Genomic DNA, 18,458 nt, shown 5'->3' on the forward strand with positions numbered 1-18,458 from the left:
ACAATCAATAAAGACATGATCTTGGGATGGGTTTGTATGTTGAGGCCAAAAATGAGAAAATATACACAACGAGCGATGTTTCCACTTCTTTTTAGAATGAGGCCAAAGAGAAATGCTAAATAAATGTATTATCAGAGATTCCACAGTATAAAGGATTTTTAAAACTGCAAGAAAATTCTATTTTCTACTTAAGAGTGTACACTAAAAGTGGATCTATAAAAACTGGCAAGATAAAATAAATTTGATGCTACTTGATACAGATGATTTCAATAAATAATAAATTCTTAGTGTGAAGGCAATAATCGTAAGGAGAAAGAAAATGCTGTGGGTAAAATCAGTCACTCTAGGTTTAAATTTGCAGTCTATAACTGTTACTTATTCAGAAGCTGGTCACTGGGTGAAAACAATTACCAGGCCCATTCTTCATTCCTGTTGTTTCTAGGGCCGTTTTATAGTTCCTTAGATACTCTACCCAGAAAGTAAAAATGGGTCTAAACTATATTTTTGGAATTGTCTTTGCCAGCTATATTCTTCAAATAACTAGGTCAAATGAGATTATCTTAAGCTTGATACAGAATAATATTTTTGTTTAATGTTGCCCTTAACTCCTAAACTTGCTACATTTTAGTGGCCTTGGAGAAACAAGTTATAAAATCTCAAAGTCAAAGGTTAATAGTCTGGCTCAATTGACAGCAGAGGCTTCCGTTCCTGTAAAGGAAACCAGGGAGGGCCTCTGGCTGCAGCCGCCAGCTGGTCTTCCTCACTCCAATCCTTACCCCACTTTTGTCCCCTGCATATATTGCTGCTGGGATCTCATCCTCAAATATTGTTTTGACCATTTCTTGCACCCTCCTCAAAAACCTACGGTGGAGAATTTCTGCAGCTGAATCAAATGCCTCTGGAACTTCTCGAAGAGAGCGTCAACACCTGTGCAGCACAGGAGGTACCCTTCGCTGAACAAATCAGGTGAGGGGGACGGGGGCAGAATTGTTCATTGCTCCAACCTCTGTTTCTCCTTTCCTCCCTAATACTTAAAACTCTGAGCTGGCAATGGCCAGCAAAGAAAGATGTTACAGATACTTCCCAGCCTCCTTGCAGCTACATATCTCATGTGGTTAAACTCTGGCTCATGGAATGGAAGAATCTTCCAGAAGTCTTCCTTCTGGAGTGGTGGATCCTCTGTGCCCTGTCTTCCTACATCCTGCTGCCTGGAGTTGAGATACCGCCTCCGAGCACCAGGATGAGGCTGTCCCCAGGACAGGCCGAGAAGGGAGCGGGATGCAGTTATCACACAGCTCTGGTGGCAAAGATCACTTCTTTAGGGCAAATAAACTCCTGTCCTGCTTAAGCCAGTTATTAGAGGATCTCCTGAGCCTAATCCTAATTACTACATCAATCATTTAGTCAAGAAAAGCGACCTGTGTAAACATGCAGAAGCATCTGAAACTCACGAATACACAGTCCCGAGCCTCGAGAAGCTTCCTACCAATCAGGGTTTGACATGCAGCAAGCAACAAGAGGAACATGAAGGGGCATCCGAATTGTTGCCTGAACACAGCAGAGTCTGGAAAAGCGGGAGCTATTAAAAAATAACCTCAGCCCCTTTAGAATAGTTAGGATGTGGATAATAGAGCAGATAAATAAAGATGAAGAAGCTGAAAAGGAGAGGCTTGAAGAACATGCTGGAGGAGCCATCGCCACACAGTAGGGTGGCCGGGGAGGACCCGGCGGTGCGCAGACCAGATACCCCAACACCAGCGCGGCACCGGGATCTGACCCAGCCCAGAGGCGTCTCCAACCCCATTTCTCCCCCTCGACCCAACACAAGCTCCAGCCTTAATACTTAACTCCCTCAGCTTCCTGCACAGCCCACTATCCTCCACCTCCTCTGTGAGCCCGGCATCAAAACCAGGCAACTGACCTGGAGATCTTGACTCCAAACGGTGGGGTGAAGATGAAAAATCCCAGAGGCTTAGAGGTGCAAAGGACCTTCAGAGACTCAACATCCTAAATTTTCAGACAGAGAAAATGGGACACAGAGGAATGAAGCCCAGTGCCACACTGATAGCTCACGAGGGAGGTGGGACGGGAACCCTGCTTTCTGACTTTGAGAGTTCAGTTCCCCCCACCTTTTTTTCTGAACATGCAAATAAAATGACCATTTTTACATTTCTGAACAAAGTATCTTTAAATATAAAAAGATGTCTTAAAAATAAAGTTTCTTCATAAATTTCCCTTTTGAGAATTTGGGAGAAAACTTCACAGACTTCTAAACCTCAAGAAATTTTGTCATCTGCCCTGCCTTTCTGGGTCTTACGAAGTACAAAAGATTCAGCACACACACACACACACACACACACACACACACACACACACACACACACACACCCTTCTGTCAGGGTTCCACTTGACTACAAGGTTGTCCCTATTAAACAGTCAAAAGCGTATGCAAAACGACACTACAATATGACAATCTGCAGCAGGTCAAAGTCATGCCTTCGGAGGGTTTGCAAAACCAAGCAAAAATGAACCGAACCCAGGGGAATGAACGCAGGCCGCCTGACTCCACAACAGGTCTCCTAACCACTGTATGTACTAAGAGGAGAGCCACTTTAACAGGGGTCTAAGTCCAGATGATTCCTGTGTCCCTCAGGCACAGTCTATCTGGCAGCTACCCATCTGCAGGATTAAGTCATATAATTAATTAGTAGACTCCTTGGCAAGTAAGAGAACTTCGAGAAAGACAACCATAACAAAAAACCCTTTTCACCTAAATGCAATGCTAAGTGACTGAAGTCCATCCATTCTGGAGTTTTAAACAGGATCTTTCATTCCAAATGCTTAACATACCAAAAAAGGTGGAGTACAGAGATTGTCCATAAACAACAAGTAGGCAAAAACAACCTTATTTAAAGAGCTTATCTGCAATAGTTAAGCCCAAAATGAAAACAATTCAAAAGAGTTTGGAGAATGAACAATTGATGCAAGATTTAGAATGAGATAACAAGATGCCCTGACCAAGCATTTCCTATCATTTCTAGATGCTGTTTTTCTAACGGGAAAGGGTGATGGCCTCAAAGTTGGTTTGAGTTCATCAGACTTCTGTCCTGCTCCATTGTGGACTCTGTGGAGGGGCCAGCATCTGCATGGGGCACCAACTCAGGGCTTCATATCCACCCTCTCACTGTAACCCCATAAGCCTTGATGGAATTACTTCCCATTTCACCTAGAAGGTCATGGCATGAAACTAAAGAGGCCCCTCTGGCAGTCACCCAGCTTGCCTATGGGACCCACAAACTCATTCAAACATCTGATGAATGCCAAGCCATGCTCTGTTGCTACCAAAATGGCAAAGTCATGGCCCCACCCTCAAGAAGTTAGAGTCTAGTAAGGAAACTGACATGTAAACAGATAGCTAAATGTGGCGAGCATCAGGTGCAGGAGTCATGGCACAAAAGATGGAGGGATTAACTCTCCCAGGAGTGTGAGGCAGAGAAAAGGCCCAGGAGGGGTCACTCAGGAGGCAACGCTTAGACTCTGTGTGAACATTTCAGCAGGAGCTCGCCAGGTGAGCAAGGGGAGGCATCCCAAGCCTGGGACACAGACACATAGAGGCCCTGAGGCAGAACACGACGGTGTCATGGAGGATACAGGGGTAACTTTATATGGCTCAGGTGAGGGCTTGGGTCTCCAGTGAGAAATTAACCCAGAAAGCCCAGACTGGAAGACAGCACCTGGAGTTTCTGCCGAAGATCTCTGCATTTCATAGCCTGAACAAATGCCTTCAATTTCTCTCCTTTCCACTCTAGCAGCCAGGGAAAAAGTCTAGGGACAAATAACGATGAATATCAGTGGGTAACATCTAATAAATTCTCACTGTGTATAGGGAAGTGTTCTGAGCACTTGTGTGGACCCTTCTAAAGCTCATAAGCCCAAGAGGCAGGCATTACCATTACTATCCCCACTTTACAGACAGAGGTGACGGAGCCAGTTAGGGGAGGCCCTGGGGAATGAACGCAGGCCGCCTGACTCCACGCCAGGTCTCCTGACCACTGTGTGTACTGAGAGGAGAGCCACTTCGCTGAGATCTGCTAACAGGGGTCTAAGTCCAGATGATTCCTGAGTCCCTCAGGCACAGTCTCTCTGGCAGCTACCCATCTGCAGGATTAAGTGAATTAATTAGCAGACTCCTTGGCAAGTAAGAGATGTTCGAGAAAGATCAGTTCACTTTTCCTTCTTCCCCATCCCCATTTTATATTGCCACAGAGACTATGTATAGTCCCTGGCACAGTTCCTGGCCTTTGTAAATTGCTGAAGGCCAATTCCAGCACCAAACCCAAGGGACCCCCTTCTCACCACCTCTCCTTCATCTTCAAAAGTTATCTCTGGATTTAATCAACTGGCTGGATTCTCCTGAACCACAGAACCAAATGGCACACATTCACAGAAACATCCTATGATAAAAATAATAGACATTTCTACATGATATGGATCTTAAAGGTTAGTTAGGCCAAGGGCAGACAGGTCTTATGCACAGCCTGTGAGCTGGCAATCATCCTGCAGAATGCTGTTAGAATTTCCTCTTCTTGAAAAAGAGAAACAAAATTCTTCTTAATTACTTTTAGAACTGAATTAGTAAATGTTTGGTTTAAAACCTACTGGGAACCAAATTTTGGTCACTATGCCCTGACCAGTATTTCAACTTCTACCATTACTACACTTGTCTCCTTGGATAAAATAAAGTAGGTGTGCTAATTCTTCCTCTAATCTCTGAAGAGTACATAAGCCACCAATTCTGACATGATGACCTTGGGGTACAGGGAAGGACCAGGGACAGGCCTGCTTCTGAGGGACAAGAGCAGGAGGGCACTGTGGCACCAGTCCTGCCAGGCCCAGAGCTGCCACAGCTTACCTCCTGCTTTGTAACCTAATGCAACCCGATGTCCTCAGAGGAATATGCAAGCCACCAAAACTGGGGGCCCAGTGGTAGATGAGTGATGACCTAAGAGAGGCTGTTACTCTAACTACGATCTATCTTAAGCTGGAATGGCCAAAAGATGAGACAAGGCCGGGCGCGGTGGCTCGCGCCTATAACCCCAGCACTCTAGGAGGCCAAGGCAGGCGGATCACCTGAGGTCAGGAGTTTGAGATCAGCCTGGCCAACAAGGCAAAACTCTGTCTCCACTAAAAAATACAAAAATTAGCCGGGCATGGTATCAGTCACCTGTAATCCCAGCTACTCAGGAAGCTGAGGCAGGGAGAACTGCTTGAACCCGGGAGGCAGAGGTTGCAGTGAGTTGAGATCGTGCCACTGCACTCCAGCCTGGGCGACAGAGTGAGACTCCGTCTCAAAAATAAATAAATAATAAATAAAAAACAAAAGAAGAGATAATAGAATAGCCTACGCTCAGCCCAGAGGTGGAAAGAAAGCAGGATTGACAGTGGCATGTGCCCATCTCTCTCTTTTGTTTTTTTTCTCTCAATGCCAAATAACTAGGCCTCTCTTTCATGTTTAATCATAATAAACTGGGTTGAAATATGCAGGTGAGACAAAGGAGAAATAAAATAAGGTATCAGAAAATTATTCAATGTCACCCAGCAGCCATTCCACATCAGCTTTCTAGTATTTTATATTTATAAACTTTTAATTCTTATTCAATCAATAAATAACTATTTAGTCCTTTCTATGTGCCAGCATTGTTCTAAAAACTGGATTTATCAGTGAATAAAAGAGAAAAAGTCCTGCATTCACAGAGCATACATTTCTAGTGGAAGGACACAGAGAAGCAAAAACTAATAAATGAGTACATTATACCGTATGTTACAAGGTAATACATGCTACAGGGAAAAACTCAGCAGCATAACTGGGCTCAGCAGTGCAGGGGGCTAATATCCAGGCTTAAATACGATGGTCAGGTGATAGTGTTGAGGTGATAGTGAGTGAGGACTCAAAGGAGGTGAGGCAGGGAACCATATGTTATTTGGGGGGAATAACCTTCCAGTGCAAAGAATTGAAAATGGATCACATTTCTACTACATCTAAGAATTCTTTGCCTAATCCTAAGTCACCTTAAAAAGTTTTACATGTCGGCCAGGTGCAGTGGCTCATGCCTGTAATCCCGGCACTTTGGGAGGCCAAGGCAGGTAGACCACTTGAGCCTCAGAAGTTTGAGACCAGCTGGCAGCTGGGCAACACGGCAAAACCCTGTCTCTACAAAAAAAAAAAAAAAAGGGAAATTAGCCGGGCATGGTGGTGCACACCTGTAGTCCTTGCTACTTGGGAGGCTGAGGTTGGAGACTCACCTGAGTCCAGGTGGTGGAGGCTGCAGTGAACCGTGATCATGCCATTGCACTCCAGCCTGAGTGACAGAGTAAGACCTTGTCTCAAAAAAAAAAAAAAAAAAGTTTTACATTTTATATTTAGATCTATGATCCATTCTGAGTTAATTGGCATAAGGTGTGAGGTTTAAGTCAAGGTTTATATTTTTGGTTATTGATGTCCAGTTGTTCCAGGATTATGTGCTGAAAAGGCTATCCTTCCTCTATCGACTTGCTTTTCCATCTCTGTCAACAATGAGGTGGAAATCTTTGTGCAAGTCTATCTCTGGCCTCTCTATTCTGCTACATGGACATATGTATGTGTCCCTCTGCCAGAACTACACTTTCCTGACAACTGCAGCCATATCCTAAGTCTTAAAATGGGGCAGTGTAATCAGCCCTTGAAGGGTTTAAACAGAGTATACGGACTGACCCCATCTGACTTTAAAATGTCACTCTATTATGGTGAGAATATGCTGTCGGGGGCAGGAGGGGACCACGCGAGAGAAGATGGAGGCTCCAACCAGGGGAACAGCAGTAGACATGGTAAAAAATTGGTGAGATTCTGACATTATGAAAGTTAGGCCCACAGAATGTCCTGGTGGACTGGATGTGGGTATGAGAGCAAGAGAAGAGAGGAGTACGACCCCCAGGCTTTTGGCCTGAGCAGCTGGGAGAATGGAACTGCCATCTGCTGAGATGGGGACATGCGGAGGGAGCAGGTGTGTTTCCCACGTTAGGGTGAGAAGCCTACTGGACATCTAACTGTGATGTAGCCTCAGGGATACAAGAGCCAGTTCAGGACAGAGGTCTTTCTGGCCAGGATGTGACAATCCAGGATTCATTAGCACATTAAAGCCATGCTACTGTGTAAGCCTGCCAAAGCGGAAAAGCCCAGGCCCCAGGGGGGCCCTCCAATAAGGAGGTCAGACAGAAGAGAAGTGGGAAAAGGAGACAGGAGGTGGAGGGAGGAGGGAACCAGGAGAGGATGGCAACCCAGGAGGGTGAGCATCTATGTCAGAGTCTGCTGAGCCACTGTGTTGGAGAGCTGAGAGCTGACACAAGGCACCCTGGGAGACCTTGGCAAGAGAAGTTGTGGTGAACGAGTGTGGTTTAAAAGGGAATGGAGGAGGTGGATTGGAGACCAGGCTTAACAACCCTTTCAGAGGGTTCTACTATTCAGGGGAGCAGAAAAATGAGGAAATCCTGGAGGGGGCAGGAGAGTCAAGGGAGGCTGTGTGTGTGTGTGTGTGTGTGTGTGTGTGTGTGTGTTTCAGGGGAGAAGGGAGTATGTGTGTTTTTGCAGGAGAGGAGGGTGTGTGTGTGTGTGTGTGTGTGTGTGTGTGTGTGTGTTTTGCAGGAAAGGAGAAAACAGCAGGAACACTGATGAGAATAACCCAGCAGGGTGCGGCCTGGAGGGGCCTGGTTTACACTGGGGAACATCGGGTGGCTTAGGGAACGTCTGTGAGTGGGAAGGGGAACAGGATCTCAGGCACAGGTGGAGGCCCGGGCTCTGGGCAGGAAGAGACTGGAAAATGCAGACCAAAGTGCTCCCCTCACCTTTAATTCTCCTCTTCCCTTCTACTGACTGCCTGGGAGCCTCCCTCGATGCCATTCTTGTGGTCCATGCTCTGAGACTATGTCACAATCCAGACTTTCACAACAGAGTCCCACTAGTTTCTAACTGTGCAATCCTCAGGGACAAAATCCCAGGCCAAGGCCTACAGAGTAAGAAGAGATCACACTAGCATGTGCCGTGTGTGGAAAAAGGGGGTAAAATAAGATAGTCACAGAGCAGGGACTTGTGTCTGTTTCTCCACCAGGCTCTCCTCTTCCATCCTGGGAAGTTACTTTCTGGCACTGGACAAGGGCCACAGAGTAAGAAGGGATCACACTAGTATGCGCTGTGTATGGAAAAAGGGGGAAAAAAATAAGATAGTCACAGAGCAGGGGCTCGTATCTGTTCCTCCACCAGGCTCTCCTCTTCCATCCCAGGAAGAGTGACTTCCTGGCACCGGACATGGGCCAGGTGCACAGCAGGCGGGCAGGCAGGAGCCCTCATCGCGTGGAGAAAGCAGCATATCACAGCCGGGAGGGTCTAACTGCTAGCAGAGGCACAAAACGGGATGGGACACCATGCTGAGACCTGAACAGGGCCAAGGCTGACACAGGGGAAACCAGGGCAAAGGTTTTAAGGTAAAAACAAGTTTGGCTTGTTTGAGAAACAAAGAGAAAGGGTCAATGTGATCAGGTGTGGGCATTAGCAGGGAGGACACAGTGTTATTTGCTGAGGTGGGGGAGGTAGGTAAGGACCAGATCATTCAGAGCTTTCCAAACCAGGGCAAAGAGATACAATTTTATTCTAAATGCAACAGGAAGCCATTGAAAGGAACTGAACAGAAAAATGACAATCTGTTTCCAAAAGATCAAGTTTTTTTGTGTGTGCTTCTTCTAGAAATCACACTTTTCAATGCCATAAATAGCATTTATTACTCAAGCTGAAAACTCATAAAACCACCACCCATTTGATGGAACCAATGAAATCCTGAGAACTGACTGCCCAGTGGCCACCATGAGAGGTGGCAAAGATACAAGAGAGGCCACGCCAGGGCATCTGCTCTCAGCTTGGAGGAGAAAGATATTCTAACCACCCTGCAACCAACCTCGTGGCACATGCAGAGGGGATATGGACCCGGAAGGGGAGGGCGAGAGATGAGCTGGACCCACTGAGGGATTTATCAGAGCAGGAACCTCCTCAGATTTCCATTTAAACAATCCTTCCCAGGGCAGTCATTTAAGAGGCCTTTCACCAAACAACACATGCCTCTTCACACATACCCACTACACGTGTAAACGATCTCTTTCCGAACCAAAACCACACCGATGATTCAGCCCCTGCCAGGTGAGAGCAGCATCTGGGTCACAAACAAACTGAGGCCGTAAAGACTCCACCCCGACTCCCTCTATTTAAAAATTCCTCTACAAGAAACAGGAATGGCTGTTTCCTTCACCTCCTAGAAGGCAACGTAATAAACTGACAACAGATGGAAAGAAAGGCATATTTTTGTCCAGTAACTTTCCAAGGGTTTTGGCTTTGTTCAGATATTTGCATCACAAATTCCCTTTGCCTTCTCCCTGTTTCCTCCAGAGAACTCTCCAGTGATCAAGGTCTCCAGCAAATGACAGCAACTCTGTATCAGTGGGATGCACTTTTGCTTTTAAAGCTACACTAGGTTCTCTTCAATACTCCTTGGGTCTCAAGCCTCAGCAACAGACTCAGCACTGAAGACACTGGGTCGCAGCGCCCGCAGCCTGGACTGAAGCCCTGGCTTTGCTCCTTATCGTCTGTGGGACTCGCTGAGCAAGCTGCAAAATCTCCCTAAGACATACCGTCTTACCTTTCAAAGGGAGGACACAATCACCACTGACCCCATAGGGTTGTTTTGAAGATTAAAAGCACAGGCCGGGCGCAGTGGCTCACACCTGTAATCTTAGCACTTTGGGAGGCCGAGGCGAGTGGATCACCTGAGGTCAGGGGTTTGAGACCAACCTGACCAACATGGTGAAATCTCATCTCTACTGAAAATACAAAATTAGTCAGCGTGGTGGTGCATGCCTGTAATCCCAGCTACTTGGGAGGCTGAGGCAAGAGAATCGCTTGAACCTGGGAGGTGGAAGGTTGCAGTGAGCCGAGATTGCACCATTGCACTCCAGCCTGGGCAACAAGAGTGAAACTCCATCTCAAAAAAAAAAAAAAAAAAAAAAAGAGAGAGAGAGATTAAAAGCACAAACGCAAAGAAGGTTTTATGTGCAAAAAGCACTTGGCATACTCCCTAGCACATACTGAATGTCCATAAACATTCAGCCGACGTCCACTGCTATCACTTTTCTTATTAGCTCACTAGGGATTGTTGGGGAGGGGAGGATTAAAGAATAGCATTTACTTGGGGACGATTAATGAATGGCATTTACTTAACACTTTCTGAGGAAGACGAGGGAAAGAAGTCTGGATATATTTTGTGACCTGGCTAATTCTGGACACAGCTGCACAAAGCTTAATGAATAGGTCTGCCAAGAACAAACAATAGCAGGCAGTGAAAGAAACAAGCTGCAAACTGACACTCCCGAGGCCCTCAACTACAGAAGAGTTCAAGTGATTCCATTTCAGACAGGCTCCCGTGCCCACCAGCCAGGCAGAGAGGACCCTTAACTGAGCCTAGAGGCTGTTAATCACCCCACCCCTTCCCTTAAGTCCACATCCCTTATCCCTCGCCCCCTCCAGAGCCTCCCCAGCATCAGTGCTGGTTCAGATGCCATCATTTTGGCATAGGCCTGCTAGAGACAGAATTCTATGGATGTAAGAAAGTAACTTCTTGCCATCGTTCACAGAGCCGTCAGCTCTAAGCCAACAGGCAGCACAGGCCAGATTCTATTCAACAGCAAGAACGGAGTTGTCCCCACCCAATCTTCAGCTCACCCTCCCGGTCCCCATGTTGGAACTCAGTAAAAGGCACAGACACCCAGTTACTATATACACTAAAGACTATGTTCCCAAGAAAACTAGGTCCAAGGGTAATAGGAAAGAAAGCACACTTGATTAAAATGTTCTGTTTTTCAGAATTAAGGGCAATGAATTTCAACACCCATACTCTGTTCCTCTATCCCCAAGCCTTGGAAAGCACTGGTCTATGCAATGTAGGCAGCCATGTTCAATGGAAAATAACAAAGAGCAAGTCCCTACAACAAAACCTGCTAGAAAGGACACTCTTGAGACTCCAGAAATGGCTCTGAGCCTGCTACTCAGTTTCCCATGTAGTCAGCTGCTGCCTCCAGTCACTTTTCTGATGCTTTGAGCCTTCAGACAATGAAATTCTTTCATAGAATAGACAAGGTATTACTTGCCACAGCTGCACTTTTAAGAGAATTTATAAGCTAAAGGGGATAAAAAATTATTCCATACATTTCCCTTTTTAACAGAAGTACACAGCCAAATTCAGGAAGGGAGGTGAATGAGGCGCAACCAAGTTCCTCCACTCCTAAGAACCGAGAAATGCACACACTGGTGTGCCACCCCAGGGTGCTCTGGTAACATCCATCAAAATTTAGAGTGGCTCATGCCTGTAATCCCAGCACTTTGGTAGGCCAAAGGGGGCAGATCACTTGAGCCTAGGAGTTCGAGACCAGCCTGGGCAACAAGAGACTACATTTCTACAAAAAATACAAAAATTAGCTGGGCATGGTGGCTCATGCCTGTGGTCCCAGCTATTCCAGAGGGAGGATCGGTTGAGTCCAGGAGGTCGAGGCTGCAGTGAGCTGAGATCACACCACGGCCTGGGCAACAGAGCAAGACCCCATCTCAAAAAAAAAAAAAAGTAGAAATGTACATCCTTTCACCCAAGAATCCCACTTACAAAGATCTACCATAAGGAGGTAATTGCAGGTGGGAACCTAAAAACATGGAAGGAAAGAGGATTCCGTATATTAGGATCCCTCTATACAATAAGGAGGCAGCCTGGGAACAGGAGTTACTGAAATTCAGGACTGGTCCCTCAACACCTAGTTTAGTGGGGAAAAAGGGAGATTACAGAGCAGCATGCAGAGCACATTTCCATGGATGTAAAGCACATCCACGAGCAAGGTGTTGTAGTAGTGAGTGTGCAAACTGCTCAAGCTGGCCACCTTCGGGGAGCAGAGCTCCAGGCAGCTTTGAGTTTCTTCTTTGCAGTTTTCCACACTGTCCACTTCCTTAACATGATCATGTATTATTTTCCCCTTACACAATAAAGTTGTATGTTTAAAAGCTCCCGAAATGGGATGATTTCCAATCTTGCAAAGCACACATTCCTGAACAATTACATTTCAAGTGAATATTTGTATTTTGAGTCATTTTGTTTACTAGTTAACACTATAATTCCTGAGATATGTTCCTACTAAATGGACCTTCCACATAAAAACAATTTATTTTAAAATTTTAATTCAATCAAAATATAGTCACTTAAATGCCTTCTCTTTACATATTTTTTCCACTGTTCTCACACATATCATTTCTCCCAATGCAGATGGCAGTGACAGAATAGTCCCCACTTCAGAACAAGGAAAGTGACTGAAAGAAATACCTGACTTGCCCAAGGTCACCTCCATGATACGTCTAAGACCAGGTCTAGTTTTCCTAACCCCAGCCCAATGCTTTCCCATGAATGCCCAGCGGGACAGGGTTGTTCAGACTCCACTCAACTACAAAGGCACTTATCAGCCATCTTCACCAGGAGGACTTTTCAGAATACCAGACATTCACATTCAGTAAAATTGTGCATGTTATTTATTCCTTGATTGACCAAAGCCGGCTTGCATGTGTTTTCCCTTCCTTATTTACAATTTTCATCAACCTTTAAGATAATCAAAAAGCAAAAGTTATTTTGCTGTTTCTTTACTGTTTTCTTTACTGTTTCAAAACAAAGTTGCCTCTTGGAACCTCTTTTCAAAAGTAGCAACAGGTTACCAAAAAATATAGAGATATATGTAGAAATATACAAAAGCCTCACGGGTTCACATTCCCCAGGTGGCCTTCTAAAATGTGGTTTTGCTACCACTTTACCCAAGATGCCTAAGCCACCAACACTACCAACAATAACTTTATATTTCCCTTCTACAGACTCTGTAATTTCTAAGTTTTATTTACCTAATGGTATATATGAAATAATAATAATGTTCCCATTTTACATGCATCAAAGGCATATTTGCCAACTGCAGCCTTTTAGTAGCGTGAGATTCAGAATACTATCAAATTTTCTTGCAAAAAGCAAAGGCATTTAGTATTTTAGCCCTAAATATGGTAGCTTTAACAAGGGTAAAGATACGTGTTCTATGATTTTCAAAATTAAGGGCAATGAATTTCAACACCCATACTCTCTTCCTCGATTCCCAAGCCTTGGAACCACTGGTCTGCGCAACATAGGCAGCCATGTTCAACGGAAAATAACAAAGAGCAAGTCCCTACAACAAAACCTGCTAGAAAGGACACTCTTAAGACTCCAAAAATCAAAGTGAGTCAGGAGCCAATAGCTTCTATGAGGCAGAATGCTGTAAAGAACATTTAAGGCTCAGGTCCAAGATTATCAGAATCCCAGGAACACTAGAAAATGTTCTACAGAAACAAGTTTCCATTTTTATGATGTAAAGGGAGAGGAGACAACTTCACAAAAAGACATTCTGCTTTATAAAATTTTCCAGGACAATATCTATTTCACAAATCAAACACCCACTGACTTGAACCAAAAGCAACAGCTAATGGAACAGTTGTTAATTACAGGATACCTTTCTCTCTCCCCTCCATAGCTCTTTTAAAAACTGAATAGATGCTGCTGCCCAAATCACAGAAAGGGAAATGCAAACATTTCTCCCCCTGGCCCTAAATGCCTAAGTTTTCATTTCAAAGAACTGTCCCTTAAAGTTCTATGATCAAGCAAAGACTCAATTTCACAAATATAAACTCAAAAACTAGAACTCAGGATTGAAAAAAAAATCTAGTTCAAAATATGTAGGCAATAAAGCTCAAAATCTTTTAAGTATCGGACAGTAACTAAGCACCTGCTGCTATGTAGACTGCCATTAATAATAAGCCAGTCTTCCCTCTTAGGTTTCTACCCCTCCGCCTAAACGACAAAAACAGCTTTAGTGGCCATTATTTCAGGAGGTCGGAGCATACGCTGCACCTGTGAGCTTCAACCTGTGTTCTTGGCTTGTACCTGCCAGCAAAGCAGGATCCCTCCACCATCTCACCACACACCTTCTCAACATGAACACGGACATGCACATAAATCTAGGACATTCTGAAAGAAGGGGAAATACTCAGCCATGAGAAATCCTGTCCGTACGGATGGGGGATCTCACAGTAAACAAAGGTCTAGCCCATAATGACTGAAAGTTCATTTGAGAGTTAGAAGGGGAAGAGAAATCTTTCGTATTTAGGTAAATCAGGTGAGATAAAATATTTTTTAGTTAACACACAAAGGCTTCATGACATTCTGGAGCCTTTCAACAAACAATAGAAGACAGGAAAGAGGACCGGGCAAGCGGGGAAGAGAGACAGAGACATTCTGCACTCATTTCTGTTTTAAAAGTAGGTTTCAGACAAACAGACTAGCCTCATAAAAAACTACCTGGCAGGGCAGTGTGCTGAAGAGCTCTGAGCAAGTGAGCTTATTGGAGATATAACCCCAGGAGCACAGAAGTCACCTGCAAGGAATCCTGGCTAGAATCTCAGATAGAACCCAGAGAGACGCTCCCAGAGGCTTTGCCGGGGGCTGGGAAGCCAATGACCAGGACATGCAATAAGCAAGAGATGGTCACAGAAAGTCAAAGCAAATAATAAAGACGGCAAATGGAAAAACACGTCCATAAGAGGTCGAATCGGGAGGTGCCCAGAGGTCAGACACAATCCAGTGAAAGGCTAAGTGGCCTTGCTTGTTCCCAGAACCACATGTTGGCAGACAGTGGAGGCAGAAACGCATGCAGTTCTCGCAATGCCTGAAGATCCCTCCAACCTCTTAAAGTCGACAGGACCAAAACCAAACTCCTTGTGTTTCTCCCAGACCCCAGCCTCCTCACTCACGCCATCCTCCTAGCCGTTCCTGGGGTCAGCCACCCTCTTGTTCATTTTATTTGAGATGCATTCTCCACAAAAACTTTGAGTGAGAAAAAATAAAGAAATTTGTTTTCAGCTAATTTACCCACTCAAGAGCTTGCTCTCATCTCTCAGTTTTTCTCGGAAAATTTTTGCACAATCCCTCCTTTCCTGACTCACAGGAATGAAATGTGAAAGTAAATAGTTTTGAGTACATTTTAACAATAATCTTCACTTCCTTATTATCGTCTCTGAAAATCTACCCCTAAAGTCATGCACAGTAACCTTAGTAATTCTCAAGTTGGAGAGATTATGTGCCCTAGGGGACCTCTGGCAATATCTGGAGACATTTTGGGTTGCTATAAATAGGGGAGGTAGGGCTGGGAGCAGTGGCTCACGCCTGTAATCCCAGCACTTTGGGAGGCTAAGGTGGGTGGATCACCTGAGGTCAGCAGTTCGAGACCAACTTGGCCAACATGATGAAACCCTGTCTCTATTAAAAATACAAAAATTAGCTGGGCATGATGGTGTGCGCCTGTAATCCCAGCTACTTGGGAGGCTGAGGCAGGAGAATTGGTTGAACCCAGGAGGCAGAGGTTGCAGTGAGTCGAGATCACACCATTGCACTCCAGCCTGGGCCACAGGAGCAAAACTCTGTCTCAAAAAAAAAAAAATAGGGGAGGTGGTGGTACCGGTCATCTAGTGGGTAGAACTCAGGGAGGTGGCTCAATATCCTACAATGCCCAGGACAGACGCCACAACAAAGATCGGCTGGCCCAAAATGTCAACAGTGCCAGGGTTGAAAAAACTCGCTTTAGGAGAAAACACAAGAAAAGAAGAAAATGCTTCATAATATAAAATATCCTAATATTCTCTTATGCTACTTTTTCTATAAGCACAAATAGACAAAGCACACACTGTATCTTAAAATTCCACATTTAGAGTTAATGAGAATTGATGTTATATGACAAGATCTGCAGCCGGGCACGAGGGAGAGGGCAGGTCAGCTCTGATTTCCCAACATAAACCCCTCCTTACTAAATGGTAACATGACTTTATCTTCGGGCACTGCTCCAGAGTGAAATACCTTACCAATAAACATCAACTCCAGCCTTATTATTTAATTTTATGTATTTATTTAGAGACAGAGTCTCACTCTGTCCCCCAGGCTGGAGTAAAGTGGTGGGATTTCGGCTCACTGCAACCTCTGCCTCCCAGGTTTAAGGGATTCTCCTGTCTCAGCCTCCCGAGTAGCTGGGACTACAGGCGTGCCCCGCCAGGCCTGGCTAATTTTGGTATTTTGGTTAGAGATGGGGTTTCGCCATGTTGGTCAAGCTGGTCTCGAACTCCTAGACTCAAGCGATCCACTCGCCTCAGCCTCCCAAAGTGCTGGGATTACATGTGTGAGCCACCGTGCTTGGCCCAGCCTCATTTTTTAAAACAGGCCTTTTGATTTTAACATTTTCTGCAAAAACAAAGTCCTCTGATGTAAACTGTGACCCAGCTCAGACCAGGCATCTATTTTTGTCCCCTGCTCCCCGACTATGTAAAAAATTCCCATCACTAAACCTTCTCATTATTGGGAGAGGGGCGTGAGCATGCGTTAAGATTTATGATTGAGACTCCCCAAAAGTAGTAAAACACTTCCAGAGGATCTAAGACAATCACCAAAAGCGCCCCTTAGCGTGTGCGGCAAAAATTATAATCGAATGCAAAGAATCTTATCAAAGGAATGTCTTCAAGTTAACCAACGTTTCCTATCACACCTTCCAAAGCTGTTAGGGGCGAGTCCCACAGCAGAACGTCCGCTGCTCTGCCTGGCCTCTTTCTGTGTTCTTGCTCCAGCCACACACCGCGGTCTCAGGAGTCAAGCACGGCACCTGGCTGCCAAGGCGTGACTGGAAAAGGTTAATTAACACCGAGCCTCTTCCAGGTGAACGCGAACGCGAGTGGGTGTGGACCGCAAGGTCTGCCAGTGGCTGCCGCGGGAAGCGCAGGCCCGGACCACACCCGACCTCCGCAATTGGGGTCCCCTCCGGCGGGATCCGCAGCTCTCGGGGTGGGTGGTCTCCAGCCGGCCACTGCGGGAATGCCGCCGGTCCTGGAAGGACACCCTTCTATTCAAACTCAAGGGAGAAAGGGATCATTTAAATCCCCCGCATGGCTGCCCGCTATCCCCGGAAGGCTGCTCCAGCACCACCTAGCGAGGATGCCGCCGCGCCGGGCGCTCCCAGGTGTGCACGCGCAGGTGTACGGATTCGGGGAGCGCTCCCAGGTGTACACGCGCAGGTGTGCGGACTCAGGGAGCGCTCCCAGGTGTGCACGCGCAGGTGTGCGGACTCGAGGAGAGCGCCCAGGTGTACACTAGCAGGTGTGCGGACTCGGGGAGCGCTCCCAGGTGTGCGCGCGCAGGTGTGCGGACTTGGGGCGGTGGGGGGCGCCCAGGCGTGCACGCGCAGGTGAGCGAACTCGGGGGGCGCGCCTAGGCGTAGGTATGCGGACTCGGGGCCGCGAAAGACAGGTCATGCCAGTGAACCCCCAAACCCGGCCCACGCTCCCTGCGCCCCAAGCCGCTCATCCCCAACTCACCTCTTCCAGAAATTTGGTCAAATCGTACACCTTGTGGTGCAGGATCAGCCAGGTGCTCTTGCTGTGGTTGTGCTTCTGAATCTCCTCTAGGGTGTAGTACTTCACGGCCTCGTCCGACTGCTCTGCCATCTCGGTTCGCCGCGAGCCAGGCCCAGCACACACAGCCCCGTCGGGTGGAGCAGAGCGCGCGACTCAGCCAGCTCCACCCGGGACATTCCCCGCGCCGGGAACCCCACTGGGGGCTGGGCGGCCGGCTCAGGGGCGGGGCGCAGTAGAAGGACCTCCGACGGTTGGCCATCATCCTTGTCACTCAAAAGTCCCCGCCTTCGGTCGACCCCCTCCGCCTGCCCAAGCGTGGTCCCGCCCAGTGTGCGGGTGTTAATTGGCTGCCGGAGGTGCCCTTCACAATCTCCCGGCTGCCGCAGCGCGCGGAGAGCGTGACAGAACTCCACGGAGTCTGCGCGGAAGGGCGGGACTAACTGTGGCGAGGGCTGAGGTGGGAGGTCGGGGGCGTCCCCGCGGGTTAAGCGTGCAAGAGAGCGAGGTGCACCAGCGGGCATGGATGGCCTGTGCAGAGTCCAGTCTTGTGAGGGCGGCGAGCTAGGCAGCTAATCGCGGGAGTTTCCTATTGGCAGCAGTCCGAGTCCCAGACGTTAATTTGTAACAAAAGTAGCGATGGCCAAGTCCGTAAAGGGGGCATCTCGGAAAGCCGTTCGCATGCACGGAAGAGATGAAAGCCCCGTGCGCGCTAGAAAACGGTTTCGCAACTCACTTTGGGAAGCAAATGCGCTGCCCCCCAAAACATAAAGTTGGCGAACTGTGCCTGACCCCGCTGGGGTTTTGGAATGCCTCGTCCTCACAGGAAAAAAATCCAGGGAAATCATCTTTTCCTTAAAAAGCAAAAGTGTCCAAATTATTTCTGTGACTG

The 18,458-nt window shown here is 46.7% G+C and overlaps 1 protein-coding gene across 1 annotated transcript in view; it reads right to left on the reverse strand.

Annotated features, from left to right (window-relative positions):
* The window catches only part of LOC100968898 (cytochrome b5), a 39,015-nt gene extending 20,907 nt beyond the window's left edge, over positions 1–18,108 (reverse strand). The window contains exon 1 of the mRNA XM_003827294.4: positions 17,531–18,108. Within this exon, the coding sequence (XP_003827342.1) occupies positions 17,531–17,659 (129 nt within the window). The 5' untranslated portion in view covers positions 17,660–18,108. The remainder of the gene's footprint in view (positions 1–17,530) is intronic.
* Positions 18,109–18,458: the final 350 nt, after the last annotated feature.

Source organism: Pan paniscus, chromosome 17, assembly GCF_029289425.2.
Source record: "Pan paniscus chromosome 17, NHGRI_mPanPan1-v2.0_pri, whole genome shotgun sequence".
In the NCBI taxonomy this organism is placed as follows: domain Eukaryota; kingdom Metazoa; phylum Chordata; class Mammalia; order Primates; family Hominidae; genus Pan; species Pan paniscus.